General features: G+C 35.5%; 1 protein-coding gene across 1 annotated transcript; it reads right to left on the bottom strand.

Moving 5' to 3' along the window:
- Positions 1-7,901: 7,901 nt before the first annotated feature.
- On the bottom strand, positions 7,902-9,559 carry LOC116173239 (probable cytochrome P450 6a13). The gene is made up of 3 exons (XM_031490589.1): positions 8,445-9,559; positions 8,141-8,392; positions 7,902-8,090 (listed from the first exon to the last, which is right to left on the bottom strand). Exons 1-3 carry the CDS (start codon positions 9,523-9,525, stop codon positions 7,924-7,926), a joined length of 1,500 nt encoding a protein of 499 aa, XP_031346449.1. The 5' UTR covers positions 9,526-9,559; the 3' UTR covers positions 7,902-7,923.
- Positions 9,560-12,361: the final 2,802 nt, after the last annotated feature.

Raw genomic sequence — 12,361 nt, 5'->3', positions numbered from 1 at the left:
CAACTGTACAAAATTCTCTTTTCGACGTATACCACATGTACCTAATCAATTAAAAAAGTAAATCGATAATTAGTGCACGTGGATAGAGCTTTATTAGAAAAAGTAGGCGAGGAAACAAGTGAAATCTCGACAACATCATTATTTCCAATGCCTCCGATGGTTGCAAGGATTGCGATATCTGTGAATTTTTTTAAAGGCAGACGAGCAGTTGAGTAGTGACCATGTGGTTTACTACAATTGTCAACGAAGAAGCAGCTCTCTTAGTGGAAGAGACACCGCAAGAATGGTTAAATAGGTATGTGTACATTCATTTCTTTTTTATATACTCTACAGTGGTTTGTGCTCGGGGTTGTGTTTCGGAAGCACCAATGGTGGGTGTATCCCATCAATGTGGAGCGACGCGGAATGGGCGAATTTTGAAGTATAGTTCGTTTCACCAATAATTTAACATTTCTTATTAGGTCGTTAAGTAGTGGGAATTCCCACTGCGACATTTAAAGCAATAGGACAATAGCCCCCATTTAACTGAAAGTCAGCGGTTCCCAATAAAATGTTAATGTTTCAAACGCTCTGAATGGCTCTAGGAGCTGATTGGTCGGGCTTATTTCGCCAAAGAGCCCACCACAATCATATCGTTTTGAATACACTCCTGATACAGCACATTTTCATTATTTTTTTTCTAATCAGTCACTATTTTTAAATAAACTTATACTGCCCAAAAAGTATAACGTCAATATGATTTTATTGTATTTCCTATTTTTAAATTATACTGCAGGTATAATAATAAACACTATAAGATACACGTGTATAATTGGTCTTTAAAGCACTTGCAACGTAAAAAGGCACTCCGCTTCGCGTCTTGCCATTAAACTCGTTGCGCGTGCTTTAAAGACTTACTAATTCCCACTTTCAATCTCTTAGTTTAAAACGTATTTTGTTCATTATAAACTTTTCGACGTTTGTTTTAGTGCTTTCGCAAGAACCTTAATAAAATACGAATAAATATTATTATTATTAAGGTAGCGCATCGTCTGAGAAAGATCCTCCACCATCCACACAAAAAAAACCTATATTCCTCAATAAAACATGATTATGATGAAACTACCTTTAATTAGGTATCCGAAAAACAATTAACAATTTCTCCAAATTTGCAATTAAAAAATTTTGCCTTCAGTCCGATAAAATATTTTTCAATTTCAATTTTTATATAGAACTATTGATTATTTCATTAACATTTAGCAATGCGATAGGTGCGACAGGAAAAGTGACAGGCTGCTGGAAAAGTAGTCTGCCTCTGTCATGGAAACTAACATTTTCCTGACATAAAGTAGGCATGAAAATGAAGGTTTCATGACGATTTTCGGTAAAATTCTGAAAACTGTGGTAGAATAGAGTAGAGTATATTTTTATTTTCACTATATATACAGTACATGCAGTGAGTCCGCATATATAAATGGAAAATATGTCAACAGTTACAATATAATGTAAAATAATAAAACGGTACAAACAAATATGATAAAATTATAAAATTTATAGAAGATTACAGTATGCAGTTATAATGTAAGGTCCGCGACAACGCCATATTATGTAAAGAATTCATTAATGGAATAATATTCAGCATTAACTAAGAAGGACTTTAAGGTGTTTTTGAACTTATTGATATTATTTATGTTTTTTAGATCGGTTGGCAAGCAACTGAAAAATTTACAGGCGTTATTATGACTACTTTTTTGGTAATATGTCGTTTTATGCTTATGAGGTAGCAAGTTATTTTTAAATCGAGTGTTGTGGTTGTGAGAAAGGGAATTAAAGTGTTTTTTATTCTCATAAGCATATTTTATGATTTCATAGATGTACAGACATGGTACCGTTAGAATGCTTAATTCTTTGAACCTGGATCGGCATGTGGCACGGTAGCCTATAGAGCAAATTATTCTTACTACATATTTTTGCAGCTTAAATATTCTTAATAGGTTAGGAGATTGCCCCCAGTGAATTATTGCAAATCTTATATGGCTTTCAAAACAAGCAAAATATAATGTTCTGAGGGTTGTACTAGAGCATTTGTGTGCTAGGGATTTTATGACAAAAATGGACGACGATAGTTTTTTACATAAGTTATTTATATAATGGTCCCATTTAAGGTTTTCATTTAAATTTATGCCTAATGTTTTTGTATTTTGCTCTAGTTCAATCCTCGAGTCCTTATAGATAATGTATTGGGGTAAGTCATGTTCAGATCTAGCTGTAACAAAAGGAACGCATTTTGTCTTGTTTATATTTAGACACAATTTATTAGTTTCCATCCTTTCTAAAACAGTATCCATAGTTGTACTAAGAATTGGTTGGATATCGCTACTTTTTGGACAGGTAATTAATATATTATTGTCGTCCGCATATGTAGTGATGTGAATGTTAGAGTTTTAAGTAAAAAGATTTAGCAGATCGTTTACGTATATAATGAACAGTGTTGGTCCCAATACACTTCCTTGAGGCACGCCAATTTTAACTTCCAATCTATATGATAGGACAATTTCATTGTTTTCAGGTAATCGTACTGTTTGGTATCTATTCTCTAAATATGATTGACACCACTCCAAACACGCACCCCGCATACCGTATCTTTCCAGTTTTTCCAACAGAATTGTATGGTCTACGCAATCGAAAGCCTTACTCATATCTATGAAAACTCCTAACGCAATACATTTATTATCAATGGTTTCGACTATTTTGTTGATAAATGCGCAGAGTGATGTTTCTACGCTTTTGTTTCGCATAAAGCCGTGCTGATTATCATTAAGAAGGTTATTTGTTACGAAAAACGCCATTAATTTATCATTAACAATGATTTCAATAATTTTTGAGAAAGAAGAAACTAAGCTGATGGGTCTATAATTTTGAAATTCACTTTTATCGCCTTTCTTAAAGAAGGGAAATACTACTGCGTTGGAAATTTAGAGAATTTAAAAGTTAAATTTATTATATGAGTAAGAGGACTTAAAAGACTATCTTCACAATTTTTTATTAGTCTGTTTGAATAGAGATCGTCACCAGAAGCGTTAGAGTTTGAAAGTTTTTTTATAGCACCTTTTATGTCGTCTTTGCAAACTGGGCTTAAAAAGAATGTTTTACTATTTATGGGAATAAGTTTTTTGATATATTCTCTATCAACTTTATGACTAAATTTATTGTTTAAGTTGTTTGTACTTGAAATAAAGTAGTTATTGAAACTGTTTGCAAGTAATTCTCCAGTTATTTGCTGATGATTTTGTTGTTACGAATATGCTTTATTCAACATCATAACATCGAATGAATTCCCCTTACATAGAATAAACAAAAATGCGATTACGCATAAACATAAACTATTCGTAACATTTGTGTTATGCATATTTTTGTACTTACGGGTTCGTTACCTTTACGAGTGGAATTAATAATATTCCACATGGCTTTTTGGGGGTTTTTATAGACATTCGGATAAGTTTGTCATTGTATGATTTTCTTGCGGCTTTTAGTTCATTTTTGTATGTTTCATTTAACTCACTGTACACTTTCTTAAAATCTTTGAGTTTCCGCGATAGTTCGCGATAAAGATTGACTGACTTTTTTAGAGAAATTAGGTTTGGTGTAAGCCATTGTTGTTTTCTATTCTCTTTGCGGCGTGTCTTTATTAAAGGGAAGCACAAATCAAAGTAGTACATAACAGAATCCAAGAAATTATTGTATGCTTTGTCTGGACATGTCTCATTTAATACATTATCCCATCTTTCCTTTTTTAAGACGACTAACTCGTTAATGTTTTTTTGGCAAATATTTCTAACGATTATGGAATTGTTTGTACTTCTGGTAAGAAAGTGATAAGAAAGTGAACGGTTGGACAGAATTTCTTGTTTATTAATTTAACATGTCAATCAAGTGCGTGGAAATATAAGTCAAACAGGCCGTATTTTGTTCTGTCATTGAGATATTTTCAAAGAGTAGGTAATTTCGTTCGATTTTTTTTCAAATTCTGATAATTTTAGGTATGTAATTTCTCTGGAAATGGCGGATGGTGGCAATTATTCATTTTAGAGAACTTGTCTAAACGTTTATTGAGCGAAATTTCGGGTTGTGTTTTCGAAAAGTGACAGCGTGACAGTTCTCATTATTGACTACTAGTTAAGGGCCCCATTCACATGCGGATATGTACGGCGGATCTGTACGGCGGACAGATCCGCGTTGAGCTAGATACAGGCGGATACGAGGGCGGATATGTCTGTACACAAATCACGGACAAATCTCAATAGACGAGCAGGCGGCGTTCTCTCACTATTTCAGTTCTGTAGTGCTAGCCCCTGGGTTGTGTGGTTTTGAGTGCTGTGGTAATTGCTATGGATCATAAGAAAAAACTGACAATAATTGCAGGATATATAGTTTTATTTGAAGGTAGGAAACAGAAGAGACTGTGGTCAAAACAGTGGTTCTTGAATCAAAAAAGTACTCTCGTATGACTTTACTTAGAGATTTGGAAACGCCTCATGATTTGCACAATTTTTTGCGCATGGACAATGAGACATTTGAAACTTTATTAAAATATATTCGCCCAGTTATTGAGAGGAACGATACCCATATGAGGCAGTTACCAGTTGAGAGCGATTAATTGCCACGCTATAGTACTTAGCAACTTGAAGGAATTTTGAAGACCTAAAATTCAGTTGTGCAATCTCCCCACAGTTTCTTGGGAAAATTATACCTGAAACTTTCAAATAAGCCACCTGCCTTAGCAGAATATGCTCGGAAATGGCATAAAATGGTTCCAGTTTCACCATGAGTTCGGTGTTGTTCCGCAATTTTGCTTGTAAAATTACCCAAAAGATCATTTAAATCTTTAGCACAATTTGCGCCTGCATTGTATTCAAAGTAATTTAAACAAAATATTTTTTCTCCAACCACCTGAATAAGACGCTATTTTGTGACAGTGTTCGGTACGTAAAATTGACGTTTTGCGGATTAATCGCTTTCACCATGGCAATTGGCAACTGTACAAAAAGTGGATACTTTTGGTCCTAGTACCAAAAAGAAATTGACCTTGAAAGTTGGCCAATTAAAAAATTACAATCACGGAGATATGTCACATTGACATCGTTTTACATTGCAGGTTATAAGATATTTTTATACATACATATCAAATATTTTTGCATATTCAATGCAAATGCTGTTACCTATACGTATGTACATGTATTGAAAATGATTTACGCTCGCTATTTTTATTTAAACCATGTGTAACATAATTTACATATTCTATGAACGTAATTCGACCCGCCGTCGCGCGTAACGCCATCTACTTCAGACCCATTGCACTATTATCTGTCATTTTGAATTCAAAATTTGAAAAAGTTAATTGCAATTAATTTTAATTAAAAAACTGTATGGTAAGTTTTTTATTTCAATACAAAATGTAACAATATTAATTGTGTATACAATAGAAATGACTGAAACTGATAGCGACAAAGATTGCACTCCGCCAGAGATTATAGAAACGGCAGAACATGCTACCTCAAGATTTGCTCCCTACAAAGTAGCGAGAGGTGAGAAGTAAGAACGAATAGGTTATAAGTTAACCTAAAAACTAGAGTGGCATGACACGTGAGGACAAGAAAACAGAAGTTCTAATACTAGTAGTAAAACTGTGACCGAATCTAAATTCGAATATAATTTGAAGTAAAGGGGGTTGGAGAAAAAATTTTATGTTTTATTCGTACAAAAAATGCGTTTTCGGGACTCGGAAGGTTGCTGGACTCCGCTAACGCGTCGTCCAGCAACTATCTTCCTCGTCCCGAAAACTGATATTTTTTGTACTAATGAAACAAATAACTATTTTTAAATGACTGTTTAATTGGAGTAGGTTGAGTCGCATTTCCATTTTGATTTCTTAAATTTCCTAACATATTTTCAAGAATTTCGTATTTAATAATAATAATAATAATATTTATTTACAGGGATACCCCAAAAAAGAACAACAATAATAAATTACCTATAACAATAACACGTTTAAAGTGTACATTACACATAAAAAAAACATGATATACAAAATTAATTAAATTAAATTAATATAATACCTCACAATAATAATATACATTACCGTTTATACCTATAACATACTCTTAATAAACAAACATGCTACATTATCATTCCAAAAGTGCTATGGTTAACGTTTCTGATAAAAATCCATATCAACATATGTGAGATGTAATTTTAACTTTTGTTTGAGTAAATTTAGAGAAACATTGAATAGATCAATATATTTGACGATTCTATGTCCGGCAAACAAATCCGTGAAACGACTACACACGTGCGTATTTGTCCGGCTCGCTGTCCGTGCTCGTCATCCTGATCGACGGATGGCGAGCAAGATATGTACGCCGAACACGCGGATACACACATACGAATTGATACGGATCTGTCCCGCGTACATGTCCGCCGTACAGATCCGCCGTACATATCCGCATGTGAATGGGGCATGGGTAATGTCCACATTATTAACCACTTTGAACAACTGCCGAGACAAGTGGAAAAAAGGTTAATAATCAAAAAGAAAAAATAATTTTATAACACATCCCGGTACACGATTTTATTTGATTTCGAATCGATACGTATACAACGCGTGACCACAGAAACTGACAAATAATAAAATTAATAGTGTTGCAATTGCCACTTTACTACGGCATAAATGCGATTAAAAAACAGCATAATGAAAAATTGCATCAAAATTCAAAACAACCCAGTCTGGGAATGTAAAAACGACCCCTCCTACGTTTGAAAAATGCAGAAAACAACTACCAGACGCGACAAGTCTAGCAAATGGACCATTGCAATTTCAAGTATAGTTTATCTCACACAGTTTAAATCGAAAGACATTCCTTACCCACGTAACCCCTTTTTATCATTATTGTTAACATCTATGTTGGTTCTACAAAACACCCCACGTTTGTATAGGTATATTTGCGTGACATATATTATTTATATGTTATGTAAATTGTTTGTATAAGTACATATTTGACAATGTCAGTACCTTTATAGGTCTTATGGCAATACATAATAATTAATAATAGTGTGTTCTCGTCTAACCTTCAATCGAGTGTTATTTAGGATTCACAATAATAATTATTCCCAATACCTATAATCGACATCGAGTGTTTTATAAAACCAGAAAAACATCTGCGTCTGCAACCTCGTCCTATAATTTATTTCTTTTTTCTGAGACCTTAATTGCAACCTTCACTTCCTTCTCGTTTGCAATTATAGATCGAAAATGCGCTATCATTATTCGCACTAGTAATAGTAGATTACATACCGAGCTGGGAAGTGGTTCATTAGCATTATCTACGCCGAGGGCTTAAGGGCTATAAAGCATAAGCGCGAGGCGTTGGCTATGAACCACGGACCATCGAGGTTTGTATACTATTTTATTCACAATCTGACTTTAAGTAGTATAACAAATTCCATCAGTGTCAGCGATAACATTGAAATCTAGTCGGCATTGGCTTCCAAGTCGGTAAGTACTTTGCCGACCTCGATGAGATTTGCAAAAGATGTCAAACAATTGCTCACTTCCAAACTTCAAAACAGTTGGAAATTGACATATTACATATAACGCTCGCCAGGAAAGATTACCGGTCACAGAACACTTGAACCCGATCTACAATCTTATGTTTTTCTTAAGATGCCAGCGACTTCCGGAATAGGATCGCGCCAATGTTGAACGAAAAGTCTTTTTGTTCAACATTGACACGATACTATCCCGGAAGTCACTCACATCTTTAGAAAATCATAGATTGTAGACCGGGATCAAGTGTTCTGTGACCGGCAATCTTTCCTGGCGAGCGGTTTATATGATTGTGAATAAAAAATAGTGAGTAATTTTTAATTCCGTTTTCTTTATTTTCACTATGTAATTTTTCTAACATCTAACCATATGGGCTGCTCTGTGGTTAGAATGAGGCTGAATTTATCCCACTTGAACTGCGTTTGTGTCCTGGAACTGACCGAGAACGAATAGTTCCTTAGCAAGCACGCCAAACCAACCTTCGTTTGCATCATTCCAAATCGCATACCTGAACAATTTCATATTAAAGAGTGGCGTGCTTAAGGAAATTGGACCTACCAATGCAAAGGCGGGGGCCTTCTCCGAATGGAATATACGTAAACGGCGTAATGTCGAGTTTGTTTTCGTCGGAGAACCTTTCTGGATCGAATTTTTCTGGATCCTTGAAATATTCCGGATCTCTGTGTAAACCCAAAACTGATATTAGTACCATGGTTCCCTTCTCAATTTTAACATCCTGGTCTGGGACCACGTAGTCTTTGACACACCGTCTTGTTAGGAAGGCAACGGGGGGATACTTTCTCAACGTTTCTAGAAATAAATGCGGTTAGAGAGAATAAACGTGCGATACTCTGAATGGTACCATCGATCACTTGGTTCATGTATTTCATTTCCATGATTGCGTCGTAAGTGATTTTTCCGTTGTGACTTTTTAAAACTTGATTAATTTCGTCTCGCACTTTTTGTTGTAAATCCAAATTCGCCGCCAGTTCGTAAAGGCAAAAGGTCATAGTGGTCGAGGAAGTTTCGAAGCCAGCCAAAAAAAATACAAAGGCCTGCGCCGCGATTTCTTCGAGTGTCAATGAGCTTTCGCTGCGTTTTTCGGGATGTTCAAGGTCCATTACAATTTGCAGCATGTCTTTGCGGTGAATATTATTCGTGCGTCTGTAGTTAACTGTACTCCTCACAACGTCGAAGAAAAATGAAGTAGAATCCTTGGGGAGGAGAACCACTCCCAATTTTCTGGCCCATTCCGGTCTGGCCGCCGAAAACAAAATTTTTAACGTATCAATTTTATTCTTCGGCTCAAATATTTTACGACCGTGATAACGAAACTCGGCATTGTCACTTTTAAAACTGTTACACTCCAACCCAAAAGCACAAGAACCTATAACATCCGTTGTGAAACGCGCCAACAGGTCTTTTATGTCAACGGGTAGTGTACTTGCACAAAAATCATTCATAATTTCCTCTAACGGGTGAGTACATTCCACTAAAGTGTCAAACATCATTTTCATTTTTCCCGAAGTGAAGGTTGGAGTAAGTTTTGTACGCAAATTCCGCCATTTTTGACCGCCGATGGCAAACAAGTGCGCACTTAAGGGTTCGTCTTTTTCGTTGTAGTAAAATCCTCGGTCTACGAAATGGGCAAAGTCTCTTTGCATGATATTTTTTATAATTTCCGGATCGATCGGCACGTAATTAGGGCTGGTAATAATGTAAATACCGGCGTGTTTCTCACCACGTTTTTTAAATGATTGATAAAACTTCTGTAACCATTCACCAAAATAATATTTGCGAGTAAAGGGATTTTCTGCATTTCCGAATGGGAATTGGGGTACTGTGTATGGAACGTTCTTTTTCTTCCAATACGCGTACTTCCACCGTACGTATATTGTTAGAAGTAGTGCGAAGGCGAAGAATAAACCCAATTCAACGAACATTTTTTTAGTAGGTAAACTCAACCAACAACAAGGAGTGCTTCGCGAATACTAAACAAGATAAACACGCAATATTTCTTCCTGGAGGTCGATTGGTACACTATTAGCATAATTGGCTAATTGGGAATGCATATTACCGACGATTATTTTGGATAAAAACGATTGTCAAATTACACACCGTAAATATTAATAAGTGGTTTCGGTTGTTTTAGTTTTTGATAATAACTATCTATGGAGATCTTAATTTGGTAAATGATGTAGCCTTGAACTATGATTTTTCAGCGCAATTATACATGTTTATAATGGGAGTTACAGCGGAAATCAAACTTTCTGGGAGAATGAACGTAACAAAGCTATTTTTACTACAAGTGAGCAAAGGCATTATTTAGCGTTGCTAATTATAATTTTTTCTACTATCATATGTGTTATTTATTAAAATAAATCTAACGTTTGCGAAATGTCTAACGTACTTTGATTTTCTTACAATATTTTTCATAGCAACCGAAGGCATAAACAAATTTTGGTCACTAGATATCAAACGATTGTTATTATTAATGATTGTGGAAATGAATTTCATTTTTGTAGTTTGCATACGTATCTGACCTAAACACGGCCATGGTGGTGTACAACATAAATTATGACCACATTGTCAATAGCGTTACCCCCCAAAATTACACTATATATGAGCTAAGGAAAAATAGCACAATCTGAGGGTGGCTATACAAAGTGATCGTTTTAAATTCCTTAAAATACATAGTGATTTAGATAACTTAGATAAAACTAAATCAATGTGATTGCTCCAAGTAAATTTTTCATCAATATGTATACCTAGAACTAAAGCCTGCCGGTTGCAACCTTATTGTTTGTGGACAGGGTAATTATGTGAGTTTTATCTTCATTTAGTTTTAGATTGTAATAAAATTAAGTCAGCATATGCAACAGAGTGATTAGGATGTATATAACCGAAAGTCATTTATGTATATAATGAAAAGTAAAGGCCCTAAAATAGACCCTTGAGCGACCCCATGCTTAGTATTAATTAACTTTGAATATATACCGTCAATCAAAACACATTGCTTGCGATTATTAAGGTAAATTTGACATTAATGATCCCGCAAGTCCCCTAATCCCATATAATTGAAGCTTATCCACCATAATTTTAAACGAAACGCGATTAAAAGCTTAGCTAAAAGTAGGGTTGTGTGATTCGTTCGCGTGTACATTGCACGTGGAGAATTTTTGAAATGAGTTGAGTACAAAACCCCTAAAGCAACAGTTCCTACTTCGAATCCGAAGGTCAAATTCTTCATGTTCAATAGACGAAAAATCTGTAGATCAGCCAGGCAGAGACGGAGATACGTTGACCTGTTCAACTTGAATTATGGTATTTTGACGTATGATAACTTCCCAGAATAAATCAATGTTCAGGTGCAATGAATATCGAACGAACCCAATCCATAGGCGAGAGGTGCAGGAGTCGTTCACTCGTTCTAGGTTGACAGAATCTCCCGGGAGATATACTGATGCTATTACTACTTGAGCTTTACTCTGTAAGTCACAGCTTAACTGTATAGTCGTGATATCACCGCAGCAGAAGAGCTTTAAGGTGGCTAGGAACATAAATTCATGTGTTTTCATTGCCGTGTACCAAAAAGCAGTTCCTTATGTACCTCTAAGACCAGAAATCCTCGATTCTGCCTATACTGACAGCATCCGCCCTACAGTGTTGCAGGTCTATTTGTATAAAATTCTCTGTCATAGACGTACCACCTCGCTCGTCTGCTCCTAACCGAAGAGAATGCTGTCCAACATTCGCACAGAACCTACCACCAGGTGGAGCAGTGATTGAGGGTTGAGAATGAGTCCACCAAGTGGAGATGGACAAGGAGTCATCAGGGGCTGACACTGGTGACCCCAAACAAGGAACCAGGCGTACAAACTCGGGTCGGGTCGGGCCTAGTACTGGTACGTAGTTTGCGCATATTTTTAGCTACCTAGCATATTCCAACAATAGCAGACCACATCACTATCATCATTCAGCCTAGAATTGCTGAAATTCTTGTCATACAGCCCAACATTTTATAGAAATAATTAATTCCTTTTTACTGCCCTGCTGTATGGCAAATTACAATTTCTTCAGATATAACTTAAAATGTACAATGAAATTGCAGGTCAAATAAATGTCAATGTACTTAGTTTAGTGTAGGATGTGACTAACAAGTACTTTTGCAAAATTAACAGTGCTAGCAATTTGTGGCGGGCAGTTAATAAAATTGAGTTTATTCGCGACCAGACATAGCCCCAGTTGCACCAACAAAATTAAGCTTTGCTTAAAGTTAAGTCGAACTTAAAATCTATGGCAACGATTATTAAGACAATCGTTGCTATATGGTATTTAAGTTATGCTTAACTTTAAGGGCAGGAAATTTCCGTCTTACACACACATTACATTTTTATTCTCATAAGCAATGATAGGGTAAACTAGTGTCAAGAACATCTCTCTTATTTGAAGTTCACTATGCCTATATGTTGGCAAATCATTACTATCAACCCTTATGTACAGTATGACGGTAATTTGAAGTCACAAGAAAGCATTTCTTTCCTTGAAAAATTGCAGTATTTTGGCAATTTATTACGTACTTATTACGCATCAAAGTCATATTGCAAATATATCATGCTATACATCAGTTCATCATCTACACGTGGTATCAATTTCGTGGCATAATATTAAGCACTTTGGCAGTTGTTCTTGACACTAGGTATATCTGTAATTTGTATCAAATTCCCCAGCCTACTTAATTTTGACGGTGCAATTGGCCCTGAATCGATTAGATATATT

The sequence above is a fragment of the Photinus pyralis genome, unplaced genomic scaffold, assembly GCF_008802855.1.
Source record: "Photinus pyralis isolate 1611_PpyrPB1 unplaced genomic scaffold, Ppyr1.3 Ppyr1.4_LG6, whole genome shotgun sequence".
In the NCBI taxonomy this organism is placed as follows: domain Eukaryota; kingdom Metazoa; phylum Arthropoda; class Insecta; order Coleoptera; family Lampyridae; genus Photinus; species Photinus pyralis.
The sequence above is the reverse complement of the archived record's forward strand: the minus strand, read 5'-3'. Positions and strand labels throughout refer to the sequence as shown.

Coding starts and splice junctions, on each gene's coding strand:
- LOC116173239 (XM_031490589.1), bottom strand. CDS start 9,525: ATGTTCGTTGAATTGGGTTTATTCTTCGCCTTCGCACTACTTCTAACA. Junction 8,393..8,444: donor CATGAACCAAGTGATCGATG/GTACCATTCAGA, acceptor ATTTATTTCTAG/AAACGTTGAGAAAGTATCCC. Junction 8,091..8,140: donor AGGCCCCCGCCTTTGCATTG/GTAGGTCCAATT, acceptor GAAATTGTTCAG/GTATGCGATTTGGAATGATG.